We start from the raw sequence: 27,020 nt of genomic DNA on the forward strand, positions 1-27,020 counted from the left end.
CTGAGTTGGAGACCTTTGGCTGTTGTTTATCAGTGCTCCTCTCAGCTGATTGAAGTGTGACCCTCCAAGGTTGCTTGGCTTTTGGCATTTGTCTGCACTCTGGCTCTGTGCGGAGCTACACAAAGGCAGACTGTGTGACTGACTGCACAGGGAGTTGGAGGTGAAATACCCAGAATAAGGGGTAGAAATTAGTAGGATTTTAGACCAATTGTTATGGCTCTTGTAACTGCTTCAAAGTCCATGAAGTGGAGATCATGTCGCAGATCATGATGGAAAACCATGGTGCATGATCAACCTCATCTATTTAGGGCTGCTGTTAGTGCCTTTATACTTATTAATCAACTGTAATTGCTTGAGATGAACAAGCTTGGGCCTATCTGTCATGATGTCCAGTTCGGCTCTAAGCATCTGCTGTTCTGTTTCAGTGCAGTGATAGGCTATTGGCTAGGTAACAACGGAACAGATTCACATATTTCCACTGAGTTGAATGTTGATCAAAACTTCCTCACGCATTTCCTCTTCCCTTTGCATAGACTACTGACATAATATGTATTTATTAATATATCAATATGCATGCAGTATGTTACTATTCAAATGCAATATATACTGTATGTTGTAGAACATTTACATTTGACATTTGAGTCATTCATCGTAATCACGGAACTAGTGCAAATCAGTTTGTTATATTTCAAATGCACCTGAAACTGTGATAGGCAGGAGGCTTGAGATGGGATTGAAGTAGGTAGCTTGACATGAATCTCCATGGCAGAGTTGATTAATGTTTGCACCAAGGCAATCCGAGAACAGGCCTTGATTTACGTACGTTTGTCGCCGAGCCTTAATTAAGAAAGGTCGCCTTCAGTCAAGGCCATGGACGTCATCCATCTTAACATTAACGAAGATGAATCGGAGTTGAAGGACACATACTAGTCAGTACGGTAACACATCCATTCTATGTCCATCTTTTAAGATCTTATCAACTCCGTCTGCAGCTAGAGAGAGCTCACTAATCACCTTACAGTCAAGGGACAAGGGCATGATTTCATTTCCAGAAAAAGCATGTGCGCACGCATTCATGCATACACACACACGCACACACACCACTCCTGACCCTAACCCCCACCAATAATTAGCCAATCAGCGTTGAGCTGAGCTCAACTGTGGGTTGTCCTGGTGCAGCAAAATGCCCCCCAAGGGCATTTCTGGTCTGTTTGGAGGCCAGTTTGGATTTGACTTCACACCAATCAAATCACATCCTAAGCAAAACATCATTTTCATTTCTAGTCTGTTTGGAGGCCATTTTGGATTAACCTTCTCACCAATCAAATCACATCCTAAGCGAAACGTCATCTTCATTTCTGGTCTGATTGTGTTGATGTCATGCTGTATCTAGCTTGCTAAATTGGCCCTTTCCTAAGCCATGGATGTAGATGGGATTTGGACTAAATCATTGGCTTGTACAAATAATTATGACGGCAATTCTGATCTAACCATAAATGAATATGTTGTGCCACTGGCCTGAAACGATTGAAGTTCAATATGTAGCCTAGCCCTTTTAGGCTCACGTTAACTACTTAGCTGGTTGATTGCTGCCCATGTGAAGAAGTCAGGCAAGCAAGCATTTTAGCAAGCATTTTAGCAAGCAAGCATTTTGTATGACAGAGCCATAGACCGTTTCAACATGAAAGAGAGGAGGATGGCATTGTCGTTCAACTAGTTTGCATGTAGGGTGAGTCAAAAAATAATAATACTTGCAAGCATGCACGCACACACAGACAGAAATCAGTACCATGGACAGCCACATGATATTTAGCAACATAAATAGTTTTTGGTATCTTTAAGTTGGTTTTCAGAGTATTAAACTATGCATATATATATATATATATATATATAGCCTTGTTGATTTGATGATGTTTAAATGTTTCAATTGAAATGGTTCTGGAGTAGCGGAGGCAGCACTCCTGTTGTCTATGTGCTGACTTGCGGTAACTCTGTGGTTCTGAATCAGTAGTTGTTTAGTAAACTGTCGAAAACAACTTGCTTGACCATTTTGCAGGTCATATAACTGTTTGGTACATGCAATGTTTGCTTTGGGGACTTCACAGGACAGATGTTGCTCTCTGGTTTAGTAATGAATCAAACATACGTGTAGTTGAATTTATTCCACCATTGTGTGACTGTTGTCTTTTTGTTGTCACGGCCTTATTGTATATCATGGTGGTCTATGAAGCAATGGGTTATAGAACAAACAACGCAATTATCACAACATAGGTTGTAATATGGCTTTTTTACTGGCTTGGCTTCCTCGGTGATCTTACCCACGCACCGTTACTGCAACCAATCCAAATCAGCCACGGTTTCCAAAACCACCAACCAAACCTTTCGATGATGCCACCTCTAATGTCGTCACTACAGACAACTCGCTCTGCTATATCAACCTTCATTGTTGTTTTAAAATCTAATCTGGGAATCTAAAACCCTAGAATAACATTCTAAAATGACCTTGTCTGTACTTTTCTTAACTTTGTGTTGACATCAGTGGCGATACTATATGAACTGACAATCACTGATATTCAGTGATCCAGATTATATATCCTGATTACATAAACCCAGTCCCCAACCAGGCCATGGTAGACAGATGTAGTCTTGTCCGGCTCACTGGGCCCGAAGAGTATTATGCAATTTGTATGGAATCATGAGCTGTTTTGGTGGTATCACGCACTGAGCACATCAGAAAGTCATAAAACATTGATGGCTGCCATGGGAGTTCTCAGAAGACGGCCCAACTCCTGCAGATGTGGAGGAGAGGAGCATGATGCTGATGGAATGCACTGAACTGGCTTTTTTCACTAGCCACTGTAGTCTATTGAAAAACCTAGTATAGCATCCATGTAGTGGCCATATGTAATGTACATGGAAATACACCTGGTGAATTGACTGTGTATATGTCCAGAATTAGAACAGCAATTATGATTGTGTGCTGATGAATAAACGACATCCACACCCATGTCTGTATGTGTTTACAATAATCTTAGAAAGGGATATAAGCAATGTTTGTTTAGTCTGGCTGTGTCTCCTCTTCTCACAGAGAGCTCCTGAGCAGGCTTTGACCCCTGACCTCCAAGTGTGGAGGTGTACCATGTGTTCTCCCGCTCGGGGGGCGTGAACCCATCTCTGCTGTGAGGAGTCGTCCTTTGGGACCATGGGAACATCGACGCTGGGGAAGGCAGCCCCCCTCAACATGCTACTGGATGCCTGCATCCAGGCTTTTGGTGAGTGACCAATCAAACCATATTACATTTTATTTGTCACATACACATGTTTAGCATATGTTATTGTGGGTGTAGCAGAATGCTTGTGTTTCTATCTCCAACAGTGCAGTAATATCTAACAATTCACAACAATACACACAACCTAAAAGTTAAATAATGGAATTAAGGAATATATAAATATTAGGATGAGTAATGTCGGAGTGGCATAGACTAAAATACAGTAGAATAGAATACTGTATTTACATATGAGATGAGTAAAGCAAAAATATGTAAACATTATTAAAGTGACTAGTGTTCCATTATTAAAGTGGACAGTGACTTCACGTCATTATATATATATATATATATATATATATATATGGTAGCCTCTAAAGTGCAGGGTTATGTAACCGGGTGGAAGCCACCTAGTACACTGAGTGTACAAAACATTAGGAATGTCTTTCTAATATTGAGTTGCACCCTCTTTTGCCATCAGAACAGGCACAATTGACTGGGCATAGACTCTACAAGGTGTCGAAAGCGTTCCACAGGGTTGCTGGCCCATGTTGACTCCAAGGTTTCCAACAGTTGTGACAAGTTGGCTGGATGTCCTTTGGGTGGTGGACCATTCTTGATACACACGGGAAACTGTTGAGCGTGTAAAACCCAGCAGCGTTGCAGCTCTTGATACACTCAAACCGGTGTGCCTGCCATCTACTACCATACCCCATTCAAAGGCACTTCAATCTTTTGCCTTGCCCATTCACCCTCTGAATCTCACGCATACACAATCCATGTCTCAAATGTCTCAAGGCTTAAAAATCCATCTTTAACCTCTCTGGGATATCTGGGACAGCTAGCGTCCCACCCGTGGTACACACTATCAACAGCCAGTGAAATAGCAGGGCGGCAAATTCATAATTCAAATTTCTCAAACATACAAGTATTATACACCATTTTAAAGATAAGCTTCTCCTTAATCCAACCACAGTGTCCGATTTCAAAAAGGCTTTACGGCGAAAGCATAACATTAGATTATGTTAGGACAGCGCCTAAACAAGGAAAACCACACAGCCATTTTCCAAGCAAGGAGAGGCGTCACAAAAACCAGAAATACAGCTAAAATTAATCACTAACCTTCGATGATCTTCATCAGATGACACTCCCAGGACTCAATGTTACGCAATACATGTATGTTTTGTTCGATAAAGGTCATATTTATATCCATAAACCCCATTTTACATTGGCGCGTGATGTTCAGAAAATGTATTCCCTCCAAAACTTCCGGTGAATGAGCACATCAATTTACAAAAATACTCATCATAAACGTTGATAAAATTTACAACAGTTATTGAAATAATTATAGATACACTTCTCCTTAATGCAACTGCTGTGTCAGATTTTAAAATAGCTTTACGGCGAAAGCACATTTTTCAATATTCTGAGTACAGAGCTCAGCCATCAAAGCAAGCTTTACAGTTACCCGCCAAGTTCTGGAGTCAACTGAACTCAGAATTAGTATTATAAATCTTCACTTACCTTTGCTGATCTTTGTCAATCCTTAGGGTCTTTTTAACATAAATCTTCGATAATATTCCCACCGGACAATAGCGTATTCATAACAGAGGAAAAAGAAGGAAGGGCGTGCCGGCGCAGCTGTGTGCCGGCGCAGTAAACATCTCGTTTGTCCCAGGCTTGAGTCAGCTCCTATTCTCTGCCCAGTAACAGTAGAAGCATAAAACAATGTTCTAAAGACTGTTGACATCTAGTGGAAGCCTTAGGAAGTGCAAAATGACCCCACAGACACTGTAGTTTGAATAGGGATTAGATAGAAAAACTACAAGCCACTTCCTGGTTGGATTTTCTCTCAGGTTTTTGCCTGCCATATGAGTTCTGTTATACTTACAGACATCATTCAAACAGTTTTAGAAACTTCAGAGTGTTTTCTATCCACATCTACTAATAATATGCATATCCTACCTTCTGGGCCCGAGTAGCAGGCAGTTAAATTTGGGCACGTTATTCATCTGAATTTCTGAATACTGCCCCCTGTCACCAAGAAGTTAATCTGTCTCCTCCACTTCATCTACACAGGTGACATCAATAAGGGATCATAGCGTTCACCTACATTCACCTGGTCAGTCTATGTCATGGATAGAGACGGTGTTTCTAATGTTTTGTACACTCAGTGTAGATGTGTTCTCATTGTTCCTTTTCTATGGTGTGATCCCTCTCCACAGATGACAATGGGGAGTTGCAGTCCAACCAGCTCCCTCGCACCCTGCTGCTGATGCATCGCTGGTATGTCACGTCCACAGAGCTGGCCGGGAAGCTGCTCATGATATATCCTTCCATGTGGATTCTCACCAGACCAACAAAGAACAGTCATCATACGCCATTTAAAGCCTTTCTGGTAGTGTTTAGATATATATATATTCTTTTCACCTTTATTTAACCAGGTAGGCCAGTTGAGAACAAGTTCTCATTTGCAACTGCGACCTGGCCAAGATAAAGCAAAGCAGTTTGACACATAAAATAACACAGAGTTACACATGGAATAAACAAACATACAATCAATAATACAGTAGAAAAATCTATATACAGCATGTACAAATGAGGTAGGATAAGAGAGGTAAGGCAATAAATAGGCCATGGTGGCAAAGTAATTACAATATAGCAATTAAACACTGGAATGGTAGGATGTGCAGAAGATGAATGTGCAAGTTGAGATACTGGGGTGCAAAGGAGCAAGATAAATAAATAAATAACAGTATGGGGATGAGGTAGATTGAATGGGCTATTTACAGATGAGCTATGTACAGGTGCAGTGATCTGTGAGCTGCTCTGACAGCTGGTGCTTAAAGCTAGTGAGGGAGGTAAGAGTCTCCAGCTTCAGAGATTTTTGTAGTTCGTTCCAGTCTTTGGCAGCAGAGAACTGGAAGGAGAGGCGGCCAAAGGAATAATTGGCTTTGGGGGTGAGCAGTGAGATATACCTGCTGGAGCGTGTGCTACGGGTGGGTGCTGCTATGGTGACCAGTGAGTTGAGATAAGGCGGGGCTTTACCTAGCAGAGACTTGTAGATGACCTGGAGCCAGTGGGTTTGGCGACAAGTATGAAGCGAAGGCCAGCCAACGAGATCACACAGGTCGCAGTGGTGGGTAGTATATGGGGCTTTGGTGACAAAACGGATGGCACTGTGATCCAATTTGTTGAGTGGAGTGTTGGAGGCTATTTTGTAAATGACATCGCCGAAGTCGAGGATCAGTAGGATGGTCAGTTTTACGAGGGTATGTTTGGCAGCATGAGTGAAGGATGCTTTGTTGCGAAATAGGAAGCCGATACTAGATTTAATTTTGGAATGGAGATATTTAATGTGAGTCTGGAAGGAGAGTTTACAGTCTAACCAGACACCTAGGTATTTGTAGTTGTCCACATATTCTAAGTCAGAACCGTCCAGAGTAGTGATGCTGGACGGGCGGGCAGGTGTGGGCAGCGATCGGTTGAAGAGCATGCATTTAGTTTTACTTGCGTTTAAGAGCAGTTAGAGGCCACAGAAGGAGAGTTGTATGGCGTTGAAGCTCATCTGGGGTTAGTTAACACAGTGTCCAACGAAGGGCCAGAGGTATACAGAATGGTGTCGTCTGCGTAGATCAAAGAATCACCAGCAGTGAGAGCGACATCATTGATGTATACAGAGAAGAGAGTCGGCCAGAGAATTGAACCTTGTGGCACCCCCATAGAGACTGCCAGAGGTCCGGACAACAGGCCCTCCGATTTGACATACTGAACTCTATCGGAGAAGTAGTTTGTGAACCAAGCGAGGCAATCATTTGAGAAACCAAGGCTGTTGAGTCTGCCAATAAGAATGTTGTGATTGACGGAGTCGAAAGCCTTAGCCAGGTCGATGAATACGGCTGCACAGTAATGTCTCTTAGCGATGGCGGTTATGATATCATTTAGGACCTTGAGCGTGGATGAGGTGAACCTATGACCAGCTCTGAAACCAGATTGCATAGCGGAGAAGGTACGGAGAGATTCGAAATGGTCGGTAATCTGTTTGTTAACTTGGCTTTCAAAGACCTTAGAAAGGCAGGGTAGAATAGATATAGGTCTGTAACAGTTTGGGTCTAGAGTGTCTCCCCCTTTGAAGGGGGGGATGACCGCGGCAGCTTACCAATCTATGGGAATCTCAGACGATACGAGAGGTTGAACAGGCTAGTAATAGGGGTTGCAATAATTTCGGCAGATCATTTTAGAAAGAGAGGTTCCAGATTGTGTAGCCCGGCTGATTTGTATGGGTCCGGATTTTGCAGCTCTATCAGAACATCAGCTATCTGGATTTGGGTGAAGGAGAAGTGGGGGAGGTTTGGGCAAGTTGCTGTGGGGAGCGCAGGGATGTTGACCGGGGTTGGGGTAGCCAGGTGGAAAGCATGGCCAGCCATAGAAAAATGCTTATAGAATTTCTCAATTATTGTGGATTTATTGGTAGAGACAGTGTTTCCTAGCCTCAGTGCAGTGGGCAGCTGGGAGGAGGTGCTCTTATTCTCCGTGGACTTTACAGTGTCCCAGAACTTTTTTGAGTTTGTACTACAGGATGCAAATTTCAGATATGGCAGAGTATATATTGTAATATGGGAGCTATGGAATGCTGTGTTCCCTGACTGTGCCAAATGTATTTTCTGGGTGGACACTGACTAACCCTGAGTGACTTTTCCTGAGTATACAAAATATCTTGTTTATTTTGAGGGATAGTATATCAGTCAACTGTTTGTCATTTCTAGCAACCAATTATGATTGGTTGATCGCACAGCTCTGGGTTAAGGCAGATTGTCCTATCAAAACTACTGGAAGAATAAGACGTGTTAAGTGCAAATGCATTTCAGAGCAAAGTTCGAGATAGAGAACCGCTTCAAAGGAATAGCAACCTGGATCGATTCAATAGCTATTAGCGTTCCATTCCTCTTTATGATTTTTACTTAGTGTGCCTTGACTGTGCATTTGAATCTGATTCAGTTAGCATGGTCCTGGACAGTGTTTTCCTGGAGACTCCATACCACTAAGTGGTTCGATGTCTTTGCTTCTGGAAAGACACCCTGAGATATTACAACGCCTGGCGTCAGGCCTCTCCACTGATGAACCCGATCGACACGGACACGAATGATCCATTGATAGTTTGTTGTAACCAAGTATTGGTGCTAACTGTGTGTTATTGGATGCTAGCATGCTAGTTAGCTACGGCGTCATAGGACACGGTGCACTGGGTGGGTTTCACGGAAGAATACTGTACCAAGTTATCTAGCTGAATAAACTAAGTTTGAGCCTATTCCTGGAAACATTGAACCACTGTAGTTTACATCAATTATAATTTCTAAAGTGGAAGTTGGAAAAGTTATATTTGAGTGTTTCAGTGAATGGTTAGTGAGGGAGGCCCTGCTCTCTCGCTTCCCCAGTTGTTTAGTTAATTTTCATTCCAATCTCCTTTACATTAGCGTAGCCTCTCCCGTAGCCTGTCAACTATGTGTCTGTCTATCCCTGTTCTCTCCTCTCTGCACAGGCCACACAAACGCTTCACACCGCATGGCCGCTGCCACTCTAACCTGGTGGTCCCAGCGCGCACAACCCACGTGGAATTCCAAGTCTCCGGCAGCCTCTGGAACTGCCGGTCTGCGGCCAACAAGGCAGAGTTCATCTCAGCCTATGCTACCCTCCAGTCCCTCGACTTCTTGGCGCTGACGGAAACATGGATTACCACAGAAAACACTGCTACTCCTACTGCTCTCTCCTCGTCTGACCACGTGTTCTCGCATACCCCGAGAGCATCTGGTCAGCGGGGTGGTGGCACTGGAATCCTCATCTCTCCCAAGTGGACATTCTCTATTTCTCCCCTGACCCATCTGTCTATCTCCTCCTTTGAATTCCATGCTGTCACAGTCACTAGCCCATTCAAGCTTAACATCCTTATCATTTATCGCCCTCCAGGTTCCCTTGGAGAGTTCATCAATGAGCTTGACGCCTTGATAAGTTCCTTTCCTGAGGATGGCTCACCCCTCACAATTCTGGGTGACTTTAACCTCCCTACGTCTACCTTTGGCTCATTTCTCTCTGCCTCCTTCTTTCCACTCCTCTCCTCTTTTGAACTCACCCTCTCACCGTCCCCCCCTACTCACAAGGCAGGCAATACGCTTGACCTCTTTACTAGATGCTGTTCTTCTACTAATCTCACTGCAACTCCCCTCCAAGTCTCCGACCACTACTTGTATCGTGTATCCTTTTCCCTCTCGCTCTCCTCCAACACTACTCACTCTACCCCTACTCATATGGTATTGCGCCGTCGCAACCTTCGCTCTCTCTCTCCTGCTACTCTCTCCTCTTCCATCCTATCATCTCTTCCCTCTGCTCAACCCTTCTCCAACCAATCTCCTGATTCTGCCTCCTCAACCCTCCTCTCCTCCCTTTCTGCATCCTTTGACTCTCTATGTCCCCTATCCTCCCGGCCGGCTCGGTCCTCCCCTCCTGCTCCGTGGCTTGATGACTCATTGCGAGCTCACAGAATAGGGCTCCGGGCAGCCGAGCGGAAATGGAGGAAAACTAGCCTCCCTGCGGACCTGGCATCTTTTCACTCCCTCCTCCAAGCATCTGCCTCTAACCCTAGGAAGCTCTTTGCCACCTTCTCCTCCCTCCTGAATCCTCCCCCCCCCTCCTCCCTCTCTGCGGATGACCATTTTGAAAAGAAGGTTGACGACATCCGATCCTCGTTTGTTAAGTCAAACGACACCGCTGGTCCTGCTCACATTGCCCTACCCTATGCTTAGACCTCTTTCTCCCCTCTCTCTCCAGATGAAATCTTGCGACTTGTGATGGCCGGCCGGCCACCCAACAACCTGCCCGCTTGACCCTATCCCCTCCTCCTTCTCCAGACCATTTCCGGGGAGACCTACTCCCTTACCTCACCTCGCTCATTAACTCATCCTTGACCGCTGACTACGTCCCTTCCGTCTTCAAGAGAGCGAGAGTTGCACCCCTTCTCAAAAAACCTACACTCGATCCCTCCGATGTCAACAACTACAGACCAGTATCCCTTCTTTCTTTTCTCTCCAAAACTCTTGAGCGTGCTGTCCTTGGCCAGCTCTCTTGCTATCTCTCGCAGAATGACCTTCTTGATCCAAATCAGTCAGGTTTCAAGACTGGTCATTCAACTGAGACTGCTCTTCTCTGTGTCACGGAGGCTCTCCACACTGCTAAAGCTAACTCTCTCTCCTCTGCTCTCATCCTTCTAGACCTATCTGCTGCCTTTGATACTGTGAACCATCTGATCCTCCTATCCACCCTCTCCGAGTTGGGCATCACCTGCGCAGCTCATTCTTGGATTGCGTCCTACCTGACAGGTCGCTCCTACCAGGTGGCGTGGCGAGAATCCGTCTCCGCACCACGTGCTCTCACCACTGGTGTCCCCCAGGGCTCAGTTCTAGGCCCTCTCCTATTATCGCTATACACCAAGTCACTTGGCTCTGTCATATCCTCACATGGTCTCTCCTATCCTTGCTACGCAGACGACACACAATTAATCTTCTCCTTTCCCCTTCTGATAACCAGGTGGCGAATCGCATCTCTGCATGTCGGCAGACATATCAGTGTGGATGACGGATCACCACCTCAAGCTGAACCTCGGCAAGACGGAGCTGCTCTTCCTCCCGGGGAAGGACTGCCCGTTCCATGATATCGCCATCACGGTTGACAACTCCATTGTGTCCTCCTCCCAGAGTGCTAAGAGCCTTGGCGTGACCCTGGACAACACCCTGTCGTTCTCCGATAACATCAAGGCGGTGACCCGATCCTGTAGGTTCATGCTCCACAACATTTGCAGAGTACGACCCTGCCTCACACAGGAAGCGGCGCAGGTCCTAATCCAGGCACTTGTCATCTCCCGTCTGGATTACTGCAACTCGCTGTTGGCGGGGCTCCCTGCCTGTGCCATTAAACCCTTACAACTCATCCAGAACGCCGCAGCCCGTCTGGTGTTCAACCTTCCCAAGTTCTCTCACCACACCCCGCTCCTCCGCACACTCCACTGGCTTCCAGTTGAAGCTCGCATCTGCTACAAGACCATGGTGCTTGCCTACGGAGCTGTGAGGGGAAAGGCACCTCCGTACCTTCAGGCTCTGATCAGTCCCTACACCCAAAGAAGGGCACTGCGTTCATCCACCTCTGGCCTGCTCGCCTCCCTACCTCTGCGGAAGCACAGTTCCCGCTCAGCCCAGTCAAAACTGTTCGCTGCTCTGGCACCCCAATGGTGGAACAAGCTCCCTCACGATGCCAGGACAGCGGAGTCAATCACCACCTTCCGGAGACACCTGAAACCCCACCTCTTTAAGGAATACCTGGGATATGATTAAGTAATCCTTCTAACCCTCCCCCCCTACCCTCCCCCTCAAAAAATATATAGATGTACTATTGTAAAGTGGTTGTTCCACTGGGTATCATAAGGTGAATGCACCAATTTGTAAGTCGCTCTGGATAAGAGCGTCTGCTAAATGACTTAAATGTAAATGTTTTCCCTGCTGCTGGTTGGAGTAATGGCTGTGGTGCTCCTGATGAAAGATTCCCCTATTTGCAGATCTATAATCAGATTAGCCATTACCTTACCTCCAATCCTAACCTAACCGTAAGGAAAGTGCTACAAATATCTAACCTGGGACCAGTTTGCAGAAAATCTTACCTTCTCCATGCGGTATGAAGCTGCCTCAGAGTAGAGCCAGAGCAGAGAGCCTCTTCATGTGACAGAATACAAAGGCACTATTCTGCCCTTTCTCTCACTTTTTGCTTTTGCATTAACCCAACAAAATATACAGTACTTATCGTTGTCCTTCAACTGTTGCTGAGATGTATTTTTAGCTCCTAGACCTAATGTATACCTCATTGAATGGCCTCCTCATTTTGTAAGTCAGCCCATGAGAATATATTTTTCAGTGTCCTGGAGAGAAGGTTTCCACAGTCATGTATACATCCAATAAGCATCCATCCTGACCCTCCATTCTGGGAGTGTTGCATAGTACCACAAAGAAGGCAGAGGTTAGTCTTCTCTGCTGCATGGTTGTGACTATATCCTGGGCAGAGAAATAGCTGGGTTCCTTTTGAAAGTGATAGTAGGCAGGCTGCGCTCCAGACCTGGCTCCCTGCCCAAGGCCTCTCCAAAGCTACTTCTAAGAGCTACAGGTAACTGCCAAAATAATGGAAACACCAACATGATGTGTCTTAATAGGGCGTTGGGCCACCACAAGCCGCCAGAACAGCTTTAATGCGCCTTGGCATAGATTCTACAAGTGTCTGGAACTCGAGGCATGCAACATAATTCTTCCACTATAAGAATCCTTAATTTGGTGTTTTGTTGATGGTGGGAATTTTTTTATACATGACCCTAAGCATGATGGGATGTTAACTGCTTAATTAACTCAGGAACCACACCTGTGTGGAAGGACCTGCTTTCAATATACTTTGTATCCCTCATTTCTCAAGTGTTTCCTTTATTTTGGCAGTTACCTGTATATTTCAACTGTTCGAGGAGGAAAAACAATGGCAAGTGACAATTATTTAGAGAATGCTCACATGCAATGGTGGAGAGGTTCATAACATGGCCAGACCTTTCATTGTTTTTATATTTCCACATACTGGGCATTCCTCTTTGAACACTTTAGTTATTCTTCATTAGAGACATTTTGTCCAACTGATAAATGTACAGCTGCTTGTCATGAAAGATGCTGTTTTATTGTTGTATTTTTTTGGGGTTGTTGGAAATGTGGAATGTGTGTCCATTTGTAATAGGGCTTGGGACACCGTCTCCAAAAAGTGCTAAACTGTCCTTGACACAACCCCACATACCGTGACTGCCAGGGAGATGAGTGCCAAAGAACGAGACTGAAGATCTGCTATTTAATGAGGTAAAGAAAACACTACTACATACCAGTGAGTTTCTGCGCTCTTTAGTATTGAAGATGTTTTGTATTGCTAGGCTGAAAATGCCGGGAGTGTTGTGGGCTCCTCTCTCGGGGCTCTGTGACTGAGTGGCTGGTGCAATGAGGGATGAGAGGATGTCATTAAAATTGACAGCCAGTGGCTGTCCTCATGAGATGTGGATCGCCGCCTGCCATCTGAAGTGGAGATACTGTTTTGGGCGAAAGCATTCAGTGAATTAGGAGTCTTGTGATCTATTATTTACCCCAAAAACGTCCTCAGGCAATCTTTAACAGAGTACACAGACACTCATTTTCACTAGTAACCCCTTTAAAGCAATTCTCTACCACCGTCTCCAATCCATAAAAAAATGTGACCTATTATTTTGTGTGCAACCTTTATATGAAATGAAATACTAAATAAATCATCTGAATTTAATGTTAACTACTGTAACGAGGGGCCATACTAAAGTCCATGTTATATTTTGCATGTAATTTGTATCTGAAGGGGGAATACCACAATGGCCATTCCCTTGTTAATGGTTGTTATTTCCACATTAGGGAAACATGATTTGTTGGGTTGATAAAATCTAGGCCACGTTTATGTCTATGGTTGCTGGACTTGCCCATCTCACCACTCCCCTTAGCCACATCACACTACAAATCACTGAGCAAGGAGCCCCCGGCAGTCCTTGTTGAGGGTCAGTACCCTCAACTCTACCTTTTCCTTCTGAGACTATGATATCATTGTGAATCATTGATATTCTATTGGCACTGTTGCTTGGAGTTACACACTATGATGTTCAGCCAGACTGCCCAGCCATAATGTCCACATGCAAACAGTAATCATATTGCATAACTGCAACATATTAGTGCTAAATCAGCCATCCGTGTGTGTGTGTGTGTGTGTGTGTGTGTGTGTGTGTGTGTGTGTGTGTGTGTGTGTGTGTCAGGTACTGGATTACGGTGTTTCCTGCAGAGTTTAACCTGGACATGGGCCTTATCCGTCTCACTGAGGAGTTCAGAGACGTGGCGGCTCACCTGGGCTGTGAGGAACACTACAAACTCATTGACATCTCCACCATGTGAGGAACTACCCAAGGACGTGCACACACACGCAGTCAGTAGAGAGTTTCCAGTTTCAACAGATTGTGTGTGTTTCGTTCTAGCCCGTCATATGACTGGATGAGAAAGCTGACCCAGAGGAAGAAGCAGGCCAAGAAGGGCAAAGCCTCACTCCTCTTTGACCACCTAGAGCCCATGGAGCTGGCTGAACACCTCACGTTCCTGGAGTACAAGTCCATCAGGAGGATATCAGTGAGTGTCCCTGATGGAAAAAGACTCGTGCCCTTTCATCCCTATCTAACCTCTGTGTGTGACATTCCTCCATGTGACATTCCTGCTTTTTCCACAGAACTCTTCACCCCCCCTTTAGTTCTGTTACTAACTACAGAACAAAGCTTTGGCTGTCAACTAACTTCATCCCCAGGATAATTGCGCACCACCACAGAATATGTTCTTAGATACGTTTGCTCTACATTTCAGTTTGTTTTATTTGCTGGGTAGTTCACGTGCAAATTCACCAGCGATTGAGGGCACACTGTATATGCCAATGACGTCTGTGTTATTAACTCAGCGTCACTGTACATGCCACGTACACTAACTCTCTCTTCCTCCAACTCCCAAACCCAGTTCACAGACTACCAAAGCTATGTGATGCACGGCTGTCTGGTGGACAACCCAACGCTGGAGCGCTCCATCGCCTTGTTCAACGGAGTGTCCCAGTGGGTTCAGCTCATGGTGCTCAGTAAGCTGACACCCCAACACCGTGCTGAGGTCATCACCAAATACATCAATGTGGCCCAGGTAGGAAGAGAGAGATGGTGTCTCTCTCTCTCTCTCTCTCTCTCTCTCTCTCTCTCTCTATTCAAAGGATTTATTGGCATGGGAAACAAATGTTAACATTGCCAAAGCAAGTGAAGTAGATAATAAACAAAAGTGAAATAAAGAATAACAATGAACAGTAAACATTACACTCGCAAAAGTTCCAAAAGAATAAAGACATTTCTAATGTCATGTGTCTATATACCATGTTGTAACGATTTGCAAATAGTTCTCTCTCTGTCTCTCTCGCTCTGACCGCTGGGGAGGTGCTGTTTCACACTTCTTCATTCTCTCCACTTACATCCAATATCCCATAACTCCTCACTATTTAGAGTGTAAAACCCGCCCACTCTGACACAAGCAATTGTAAAGGAGGTGAGGGCAATTTATTGAGGCATAAATTCTCATTAACTGTACAGCACTAGCCTCCTGAGTGGTGCAGTGGTCTAAGGGGAATTATTGTCTGTATTTTTTAACAGACATTAAGCATCATGCATGCTATTAGGCCTCTCAATCTCATCAGAGACTAGGGGCTTCTCCCTACCATTATCATCTATCAGGATTTAGATAAAGGAATTCTTCAGAAGACTAATGACAAGCGCTCATGTCTGCCTCCATTGTTTATGCAGGTCATCTGTCAGCTACAGTGAAATGACCTACCCTTTAAATGCAGAAGCGTGGCCATTGAACTCAAGAGGGCTCTTTAGTTGTTTTGTAAAGCTTCTCGCATTTTTTAAATAAGATGTTCAAGCACTTTCCCCTCATGCAATTGATTCCATAAGCACAGTGTAAAGAGATCAATTTATGTTGGTTTATATTTTAGCTACTTTTTTTAATTAAGGTTATTTTAGGTGGCCTCACAAGTGGTTCAGCGGTCTAAGGCGTCACTACAGACCCGGGTGTGTTCCCAGGCTGTGTCACAACCGGCCGTGACCGGGAGTCCCATAGGGCGGCGCACAATTGGCCCAGCATCGTCCGGGTTAGGGAAGGGTTTGGCTGGGGGGACTTTACTTTGCTCATCGTGCTCAAGCGACTCCTTGTGGTGGGCCGGGTGCCTGCAGGCTGACTTCGGTCGTCAGTAGGACGGTGTTTCCTCCGACACATTGGTGTGGCTGGGTTAAGTGGGTGGGTGTTAAGAAGCGCGGTTTGGCGGGTCATGTTTCGGAGGACACATGACTCGACCTTCACCTCTCCCGAGCCCGTTGGGAAGTTCCAGCGATGAGACAAGATCGTAATTGGATCGCAATTGGATACCACGAAATTAGGGGAGAAAAAGAGGGTAAATAAAATATATATTTTAGGTTTGTTTGTTGTTTATTGTAATTTTTTCTTGCACTATTTTCTCTTCCTCGTTATCTCTTTCTCTCTATCTCTCCATTTATCTCTCTCACTCTACCTTCAATCTCTTCCACTTTGTTCCATGCCACTCCGTCCTTCAGAAACTCCTCCAACTGCAGAACTTTAATACGCTGATGGCCGTGGTTGGAGGTCTGAGCCACAGCTCAATCTCTCGTTTGAAGGAGACCCACTCTCATCTGACACCCGAGGTCAACAAGGTCAGCACGTACGCCTGCCTGTGCTCTGTCACAGCCTCACTAATATCATCTGATCGGGTTCTACATTTGAATTGACTTTAGATCATGGCCATAGTCATTTAGCATCTGCTAAGGATCAGTTTAGGTCAATTCATCAACTGCCATGTAGTGATGGTTTCAGAAAGCACACCACACAGAATTGGTATCGTCTTCATTTCCTGCCATTTGATATTACATTCAGTGTCGGGGAGGTGTGAACCACATGTCATTTAATTACATTTAGCAGAAGCTTGGTGGTAGTTGAACTAAATTAAAATCTTGGTAGTGTTTTCAGTAGTTCATTACTTTTTTGCCATGTGTTGTAGAGAATTATTGGAACTCCACCCCATTTTTTTAAAGGGTAGCTTTAATGTAGCTTAACTTCTTCCAGTGTGAAATAATTGGTAGCTTGATAAGCTATATCTTCAGAGTAGCTTCCCCGGCACTGCCCACTCTCTCTGTAGCTTTCCGGTGCTGTATCTAATATCGATCCTGTCCACTACTTCCGGCCATCCTCCCATCAGATCTGGAATGAGATGACGGAGCTGGTCTCCTCCAATGGGAACTACTGTGCTTACCGCAAGGCCTTCACAGACTCCGAAGGCTTCAAGGTCCCCATCTTGGGAGTCCACCTGAAGGACCTGATCGCCGTGCACGTGGTCTTCCCCGACTGGGTGAACGACAACAAGGTGAACATCGTAAAGATGCAGCAGCTCTATCTCACCTTCAACGAGCTGGTGTCCCTTCAGAGTGCTGCAGCCCAGGTGGAACCCAACATGGACCTCATCTACCTGCTCACCGTGAGTGTCCCGGCCTAAAAGGTCCCCCGTCTACAGGAAATGGACTTGTTAATTGTTCTGTCACCTTTTTCATTTCAGTGGGTCTCAAACCACATTTTGTAGGATCATACAGAAGAGTAACATGATCATAAACGGCTTCGTTATTGCAGAAACACTAAGTCTATTTACATGTTAAATCTTAAGTGATTTCCCCAGCTCTCTCTAGACCTTTACTACACTGAAGATGAGATATATGAGCTATCCTTGCTAAGGGAACCACGGAACCCAAAGTCTTTGGTAAGTCTCCATGTTGGGGTCTATAGGCTGCATTGTTGGATCAATGGTTATTAGAAATATCAACTAAAATGTATAAAGAATATAAATAATATTGGATACTTGAGTGGTCCTATCTTCACTCCATCTTTTCCCACTCCACAGCCTACTTCTCCGACAACCCCCAACAAGCCAATGGCCCCTCTGGACTGGGCATCAGGTGTGACAACCAAACCTGACCCCAATGTGGTGAACAAGCACATCAGGAAGGTGGTGGATGTAAGTTGCTTCCACTACAGTAACACTGATCTGCATAAATAAAGGCACCTGAATAAAGTCCAGGAGGACATAGTTTAGCTGTGGTCTGAACTGAAACTCGAATTGACTGATGAAATTACATTGTAGTAGAAAACTAAGTTAAAAAAACAACAACACTTAAACATGTTATTATCTATAAAATGAGATACCCATTCAGAAATATCTCATACATTACTTCAAGAATCAGTCGGTGGCTATTTCTGTCACAATACCAAATATTTGAGTAGGTATATGAACCATTTTCACGATGGTTCACATCAACTACTAAAATATGAATCACATAATTGCTGGTGCTTGTAAATCATTTGAACTCCTTTGTTTTTGTCTTATTCTGGGAAGTCTGTATTCAGGAACTACGACCATGACCATGATGGCTACATCTCTCAGGAGGACTTTGAGAGTATTGCTGCCAACTTTCCTTTCTTGGACTCTTTCTGTGTGTTGGACAAGGACCAGTGAGTGACCCTGTCTACCATTGAAATATGACAGCTTCAGAAGTGTCGCAGCTAAGTCACCTCATCCTCCTCTTCTATCTCCCTCTTTCTGTCACTAACAAACACTCTCTCACATCGCCTCTTTCTCACTCATACACACACAGGCACCGAGCACGCACGCACGCACACACACCCAACCCAAAAAAGCACGCACGCACCCACCCACACACTCAAGTTCCACACATGCGACCACATTTTGACATTTCCACACTTAACCCATCTCCTCATACATCTCACCTTGTTTGCCTTTCACATATGCACCACATATCTCTCTCCCTCTCTCTTATACACAAACACAGTAATGTGATTATTGTGCCTAATATTTGCCTTTAAAGCAGTTACGAGCATGCAAGATGCAATAAGACTGCAACTGTGGCTGTTCTAAAAACCCTGTGATTTCACAGCAAGATAACTGGCCATCACCCATTTCTCACCACACAAACCTACAGTATGAATGAGGTCATTGGTATTGTCAAACCTCCTATCGTAAATCTGCAGGAAAACACTCTGAAGTCACAACAGAGTTACGTCTGCAGCTGGAGCTGCCACAAACCACCTGGGTCTCTGATCTAGAGCATTTTTGTAGGTCTCTCCATGTCTGGATAAAACAGAAATAAGGGTTGGGATTTACTGTAATGTTTGCAGAAAAAGAGCTGTCATTCTCTCCATCGTATTATTCTCTTATCTGTATTCTTTGTCTTTCTCCCCCCCACTCCAGAGATGGCCTGATTAGTAAGGATGAGATGATGGCTTACTTCCTGAGGGCCAACCCCTTGCTCCAGTGTAAAATGGGCCCTGGTTTTATCCACAACTTTACGGAGATGACGTATCTGAAGCCTACCTTCTGCGAGCACTGTGCTGGATTTGTATGTAGACTGTGCACCTTGTGAGAAACATGAACTGTTTATGCTCAGAGACACAGTGCAGTTTTGGTTGGAAGAAAAGTATAGGCTTTCTGGTAGTTTCTGTCAGAAACTCTGTGCTATATATTGCCGTCAACTTAGTGCAAGCCCTCAGCCAGCTACCAAATGATACAGTGCTGAGAGAAGATGTCCATCTTTATTCCTTGAAGTTGATACCCCATGGTTCTCATTTACAATAATGTGTGGCTCAGTTAGTAAAAGCACGGCACTAGCAACACCAGAGTAGTGGTTTCGATTTACACTGGGGTCACTTAAAAAAAAGAAAGGTTTTAATTGTGTGGACTCACTTGTCACTTTTGATAAAACACCTGCTATGTAAATGGCATACATCACAGTAGTACAGTACATGTATTGGCCAATGCAGTTTTAGGAAAGCAGTGTGAAACCCCACCATCAAAAATACCTGTAATGAAGATGATGGGAGACAGAGAGCTGGTATCAAGTGCAGGGCGCAGCAGGTGTTTATTGTACAGGACCACAGGAGGAGGCAGGAAGCTGGGTCCAGGGGCAGGCAGAGGGTCATACACAGGGGCTCCAAAAAGGCAACAGTACAGGCAGGGAAAAGGCTAGTAACATCATCCAGGAGATCAGGCAATAGGTTGATAACAGTAAATCTGATAGGCAAAAGCCGTATATATTTTGTAAAACATACTGTGAAGTCATAATAGTACATTATAGTAGATAAACCAGTAGGTTTAACAAATGGTTAAGTGATTATCAATTTCCTCCCGGGTGGCACAGTGGTCTAAGGCACTGCATAGCTGTGCCACTAGAGATTCTGGGTTTGAGCCCAGGCTCTGTCACAGCTGGCCATGACCGGGAGGCCCATGGGGCGGCTGGGTTAGGGAGAGTTTGGCCGGCAGGGATATCCTTGTCTCAGCGCGCACTAGCGACTCCTGTGGCGGGCCGGGCGCAGTGCAAGCTGACCAGGTCGCTAGGTGTACGGTGTTTCCTCCGACACATTGGTGCGGCTGGCTTCCGGGTTGGATGTGCGTTGTGTCAAGAAGCAGTGCGGCTTGGTTGGGTTGTGTTTCGGAGGATGCACTGCTCTTGACCTTTGCCTCTCCTGAGTCTGTACGGGAGTTGCAGCGATGAGACAAGACAGGAACTACTACCAATTGGATACCATGAAATTGGGGAGAAAAAGGGGGTAAAATTTTTTAAAAAAGTGATTATCAATTAAAAGCATTCGGATTAAGTAATAGTAAAATGGGTTTAACAAATTAGAAGAAAATCATATCAAAGGTAATGTGAGCATTGCCTTGTGAAAGGCAATTACTTTAGATGAATCACTGATTAAGTTTGGTGAAAAAGTGACTGATTTTGTCTGTTATACTTAGTCAATTGAAAATGTGCTTAGAGTTTTGAAACAACTGCTTTTTTAATGGTCTGTTTTGAATTTTGGTCACATTTTACTTGGAATGTCCGGATTTCCCATCTGTATAATGGCTTGCGATAGTATTCACCCCCTTGGCATTTTTCCTATTTTGTTGCCTTACAACCTGGAATTAAAATGGATTTTTGGGGGGTTTGTATCATTTGATTTACACCACATCCTACCACTCTGAAGATGCAAAATATTTTTCTTGTGAAACAAACAAGAAATAAGACAAAAAACTGAACTTGAGTGTGCATAACTATTCACCCCCTCAAAGTCAATACTTTGTAGAGCCACCATTTGCAGCAATTACAGCTGCAAGTCTTTTGGGGTATGTCTCTATAAGCTTGGCACATCTAGCCACTGGATTTTTGCCCATTCTTCAAGTTCAAGGGTTCTGCTGGTGTACAGCAATATTTAAGTCATACCACAGATCCTCAATTGGATTGAGGTCTGGGCTTTGACTAGGCCATTCCAAGACATTTAAATGTCCCCCTTAAACCACTCGAGTGTTTCTTTAGCAATATGTTTAGGGTCATTGTCCTGCTGGAAGGTGAAGCTCCATCCCAGTCTCAAATCTCTGGAAGACTGGAACAGGTTTCCATCAAGAATTTCCCTGTATTTAATGCCATTCATCATTCCTTCAATTCTGACCAGTTTCCCAGTCCCTGACGATGAAAAACATCCCCACAGCATGATGCTGCCACCACCATGCTTCGCTGTGAGGATGATGTTCTCAGGGTGATGAGAGGTGTTGGGTTTGCGCCAGACATAGCGTTTTCCTTGATGGCCAAAAAGCTCAATTTTAATCTCATCTGACCAGAGGACCTCCTTCCATATGTTTGGTGAGTCTCCCACATGCCTTTTGGCGAACACCAAACGTGTTTGCTTATTTTTTTCTTTAAGCAATGGCTTTTTTCTGGCCACTCTTCCGTAAAGCCCAGCTCTGTGGAGTGTACGGCTTAAAGTGGTCCTATGGACAGATACTCCAATCTCCACTGTGGAGCTTTGCAGCTCCTTCAGGGTTCTCTTTGGTCTCTTTGTTGCCTCTCTGATTAATGCCCTCCTTGCCTGGTCGGTGAGTTTTGGTGGGCGGCCCTCTCTTGGCAGGTTTACTGAGGTGCCATATTATTTCCATTTTTTAATCATGGATTTAATGGTGCTCTGTGGGATGTTAAAAGTTTCTGGTATTTTTTTAAACCCCAACCCTGATCTGTACTTCTCCACAACTTTGTCCCTGACCTGTTTGGAGAGCTCCTTGGTCTTCATGGTGCCGCTTGCTTGGTGGTGCCCCTTGCTTAGTGGTGTTGCAGACTCTGGGGCCTTTAAGAACATAACATGTGTGTATATATACTCAGATCATGTGCCACTTAGATTGCACACAGGTGGATTCTATTTAACTAATTATGTGACTTCTGAAGGTAATTGGTTGCACCAGATCTTATTTAGGGGCTTCATAGCAAAGGGGGTGAATACATATGCACGCATCACTTTTTCATCTTTTCCATTTCACTTCACCAATTTGGACTATTTTGTGTATGTCCATTACAAGAAATCCAAATAAAAATCAATTTCAATTGCAGGTTGTAATGCAACAAAATAGGAAAAACGCCAAGGGGGATGAATACTTTGCAAGGCACTGTAGATGCTCTACAAATGACCATACTATCTGTTGATAAGTAACTGCAGGCTATGGTTTCAGTTAGGTTTAGAATAATGGTTAAGTTTAGAGTTAGGGTTACTAGATAGTTGAAATGTTATTGACAGTCTGTAGAGAATCTACAGCTGGACTATCCAAATAAAGTGTTACTGAATTTTATGCTAAGAGTTGTGAAAGTATACTACATGTTTGTGCAAATTGCACCAAAGCGATTGTAAAAAGAAAACGGTATTACACAATGGTTTACACTGACCCCTCTGACCATATTTGCAGCATGAATATGCTTCCACATTACAAATCCTAACATTCCTTTGTATTTTTCCACCTCCCTCCAATTCCTGCCCCTCTGGACATGTTGCTCTTAGCTCTGGGGAATAATCAAACAGGGATACAAGTGCAAAGGTAGGCTCTATGGACTGTAATGTTCACATGTGTATAGAACTACATATTTAAGACATTTGGGATTTCTCAATACATGCACTGTGAGGGCTGTGGCCTGACGGTACTGTTATGTGTTCTGTTTCAGATTGCGGCGTGAACTGCCATAAGCAGTGCAGGGAGCTGTTGGTACTGGCCTGTAGGAAGCTGCCGCGTTCCACCTCTTTGCGAAGAGTCTCCCCTGGAGGCCTGACCCACAGCTCTCTACCCAGCAGCCCCACCATGCCCACCTTCAAGGGTACAGCAGCACTTCAGTGACACACCAACAGCGTTTCAACTAACACGGTCTTGGTCAGTGTATTTCATTCCTGTCATACTGTCCTCCATGCAGATGAGGACGAGATGTTTGAGTTCCCCTCGGTGACACCTGGAGGTTCTGACCTGGAGCATAAGTCCATCACCCTGATGACGGGCTCGGCCCAGCGGATCTCTGTGGGTTTACAGCGGGCCACCACCAGCCAGGCCACGCAGACGGAGCACCTGTGGCCAGAGCACACCTGGGGGGACGGGGGCTCCCACACCTTCCCCAAGATGAAGTATCGACCACACCGGCAGGCCTCCAAGAGCAAAGGCTTTGCACGCTGGGAGAACGAGGCCCAGGAGGAGCCCAGGGGTCGGCGGGAATCCCAAAAGCAGACGGACAGACCTGCAGAGGTGGTGCAGAACGGGATAATACCACACAGAGAGAAGGTAATTGCTGCTGAGGTGTGTGTGTATGTGTGTGTGTTGAGTGTGTAGATGGATCAGGGGATCTCTGTATATTGGTCTGTGTGTTGGAAAGTGTGAGTACCTGTGTGAGTGTGTGTGTGTGTGTGTGTGTGTGTGTGTGTGTGTGTGTGTGTGTGTGTGTGTGTGTGTGTGTGTGTGTGTGTGTGTGTGTGTGTGTGTGTGTGTGTATTGTTTTGTGTCTTTAGGGAAGGTTAAGGTTATTTTAATTATCTGTGACACAACACATGTCACATTGAGTCTCCCATTCTCCCCCAAGTGGTTATTATCCACATTCTGTTTGTTCATGTTGATCCTCTCTCATGGATGTTTGAAGACTGTCTTTTTCTTTCTAATAAAAGCCCAATTACAGCCTTACAGTTATTATTGTGTTATACATGTTTTCTTATCAAGCCCCAAATGGATAACCTGGCCGGGTCAGATCCAGGGATGGAGACTAATACAGTGAATGATGAATCTATTTTACCTATGGCCTCACAACCTTATAATATTTTGTTATTAAAGCCTCATTTATTTCCCTCCCCTTGGAAACAAGGGATTCAGTTACAGGGCACAGAGGGGCATTTTCTCTTTCATTCATTGGGAGTATCTAGATCAGTGATCATCAACTAAATTCAGCCATGGGCTGATTTTTTATTAAACGGATGGTTGGGGGGCCGGATCATAATAAAACAAATAATTTGTAGACTGCAAATTGACCGCAAGAAGCCTAAACAGATATAATATTTGACTAAAACATAATCATTTCAATCCTTGATTACATTTGGGGACATTGCCCTGCGTAGGGTGCTGTCTTTCGGATGAGACGTTAAAACGGGTGTCCTGACTCTGTGGTCATTCAAAATCCCATGGCACTTATTGTATGAGTAGGGGTGTTCCAGTGTTGTAGTGGTGAAACAGTGACATCCACTCTGAATGACCTATAAATGATAAATCCCATATTGGTCTTTCACAGTCAGGCCAACCCAAGCTGTACTGTGCAGTAGGCCTACTATTGAAACTGAGTCCAAAGTTCACAGGTTTCAGATTTTCCCACATTTTCCAGGTTTTCGTTCTCAAAGTCACACTATTTTAAACAGAAAAACATCAAAATGATATGTTCTAAGCCCATAACAATGGTTAATCCACATTAGGAGACCACTTGTGAGTTCCTGGATAAACTATGACATTTAGATTTTTGAGAGTAATTACCCTTTAATTCAAGTGTGCAGGCACCTAGCACTATTGTTTGATTAGCAGTGTAGCACACGAGATGGAGTTCGCAAAATAAATGGCCACTGGATTAATGCAAATAATCATCATGATATCATTCTGACAACAAGGCATGGGCTACTTTGTAGCTAGTTAACATTTAGAGGTTTTTGGGAAAGCCTTTCCATCTACCAGAAGACGGTTTGGCCTATCGTTTTACTTCATGTTATGAGGCATGTCTTACCTTGCTTCGAAGTAGCCTATAGCCAAAGTCCCACCATAGAAAGATTGCCTCCACATTTCTAACGGATAATTCGATCTCTGTCCATGAAACAGCATGCATGTGGGGTGCGTATTTTAGAACTGTGTTTTCCGCAAATTGCATTTTGGAACATTCACGTATAGGCCTACTACCGTGTGTACATTGCTGCACCTAAAATGTGAAGAAATAATAGTTTGATCAACATTTTAAGCTAAACATTCCGATCTGTTCTATCAGCCCTATTTATTGATACGGCCCATACCTCCACTACACTACTGTGATACACATTGTGGGGATTAAGAAGTGAGTACTATATGCAATGCCCACTGAAAAAGAAGTGGGCATACCTGCGTATACCCTCCACTAGACCACTGGGGTGTTCACCCTGGTTTCATGGCTAAATTCCCAACCTAGCTTAAATTCCATCATGGCCACCTAATCATCCCCTTCCTTCCGAATTGGCATATATCACCTCTCCACCTGATAGCTGAGGTGGAATTAGCGTTCTGGCACAAAAATGGTTGCCGTGCATCACTGAGATGGGTGCTACACATTGATGGTGGATGATGTGAGTTTCCCCCTACTATGTATAGCACTTTGAGTACCTCAGTTGGTAGAAAAGCGCTACACAGGCCTAAATCCAATCAATTATTATTTATTATTATTTGTATAAGATCACATATGTCTCTCTATTATGACTGGAATATTCGGGCACAAATGTCCAAAATTAAAATCACTTGAAGCTGATTTCCTGTTGTTTTAAAGTCTTTTATGTCCAACAATGAACATTTCTTTTAAAGATGGTGGCTTGTGTCAAAAAGTAGATTTTCATCAGTTTACAGAGGTTAAATAAAGACCTGATATTTTGGCTCAAAAGCAGGGCGTTAAATATTTTATCGAGACAAATCATGCTGTTATAACCTGAGGCACTAATAGTATTATTAGGTCAAGAATATTTGGATATACATGAAAGGATGGAAGGTGACTTGCGAACATGCTGGCTCCTCTATTTTTAGACATTCAATCAAACATATTTGCAAGTGGTTTCCATCCTAAGAGCCTCAGTAAAACTCACTACCAAATATTGCTTTATCCCATTATGAGATACTGTATTTAGTATTTATTATGATCCCCATTATCTGCTGACAAGGCAGCAGCTACTCTTCCTGGGGTCCAAATATGGTTAAAACAACTACATCAAAACACAACCGCCTACATCGTAAATAAAAGAAAACATCAAAAGACATTACATTATTACTGAATTATTACAAACATACAATATAAATCCACAATACCATAACATTACTGTGTGTGTGTATGTGTAGAGTTAGGACTGTTAAGATGACCGTATTACAGCCACAATGGCCACATACTCAGCCCAAGGGCACAACCGCCACTGGCCGCAAAAGGCATGGATTTTTTTAGGGGGCATTACGGCCACACAAAGGGGATGCCGCCGGGAAATTTGAGTCATAATCAAGTGTTTCTCAATTTGTGAATGAGAGATTGATGAAATGCAGTGTAGCCTGCGCTAAAAACAAAGAGGAGGTTATGCCTTTCAAACAACTTTTTTCAAATCATCTTTAGAGTCCCATCATGTAGTGTTAGAAGGTATTAAAAATCAAAACATATACCCCAACATTTGAAAACAAATTGAAGTTGCATAAATAACTCTAAATTAAGCACATGGTAGGACCTGTTTCTTTGTTAACCGCTCAAATCGGTTGGAGAAAATATCCTTTCTATTTTATTCAGCTATGTTCAATTGTACTCTAAATACTATAAAATAATTCCACGGAATTCTAAACAAATCTTGTCTGCTATATGAACTAGTGTAGCCCACAGCCATATGGCCTAGCCACATCAGGGCCTAACATAAGGACAACTCAGAGTATGCTATTCTGAAAATTTACTACATTTTC

The 27,020-nt window shown here is 44.1% G+C and overlaps 1 protein-coding gene across 4 annotated transcripts in view; it reads left to right on the forward strand.

The window, feature by feature from the left end:
* The window catches only part of LOC115153175 (ras guanyl-releasing protein 3), a 47,122-nt gene that overhangs the window by 17,206 nt on the left and 2,896 nt on the right, over positions 1-27,020 (forward strand). For 2 of the 4 annotated variants that reach the window (XM_029698313.1, XM_029698316.1), the window contains exons 2-16: positions 3,089-3,272; positions 5,492-5,594; positions 13,124-13,186; positions 14,152-14,283; positions 14,368-14,515; positions 14,891-15,064; positions 16,522-16,638; positions 17,181-17,456; positions 17,652-17,732; positions 17,874-17,987; positions 18,366-18,481; positions 19,239-19,386; positions 22,847-22,883; positions 23,008-23,157; positions 23,251-23,609. In XM_029698313.1, coding sequence (XP_029554173.1) covers positions 3,203-3,272; positions 5,492-5,594; positions 13,124-13,186; positions 14,152-14,283; positions 14,368-14,515; positions 14,891-15,064; positions 16,522-16,638; positions 17,181-17,456; positions 17,652-17,732; positions 17,874-17,987; positions 18,366-18,481; positions 19,239-19,386; positions 22,847-22,883; positions 23,008-23,157; positions 23,251-23,609 — 2,088 coding nt within the window. In that variant the 5' untranslated portion in view covers positions 3,089-3,202. Of the gene's footprint in view, positions 1-3,088; positions 3,273-5,491; positions 5,665-13,070; positions 13,187-14,151; positions 14,284-14,367; positions 14,516-14,890; positions 15,065-16,521; positions 16,639-17,180; positions 17,457-17,651; positions 17,733-17,873; positions 17,988-18,365; positions 18,482-19,238; positions 19,387-22,846; positions 22,884-23,007; positions 23,158-23,250; positions 23,733-27,020 lie in introns of those variants that run through there. The other 2 variants (XM_029698315.1, XM_029698317.1) reach the window with 2 other exon arrangements.

Source organism: Salmo trutta, chromosome 18 (genome assembly GCF_901001165.1).
Source record: "Salmo trutta chromosome 18, fSalTru1.1, whole genome shotgun sequence".
Classification (NCBI taxonomy): Eukaryota; Metazoa; Chordata; class Actinopteri; order Salmoniformes; family Salmonidae; genus Salmo; species Salmo trutta.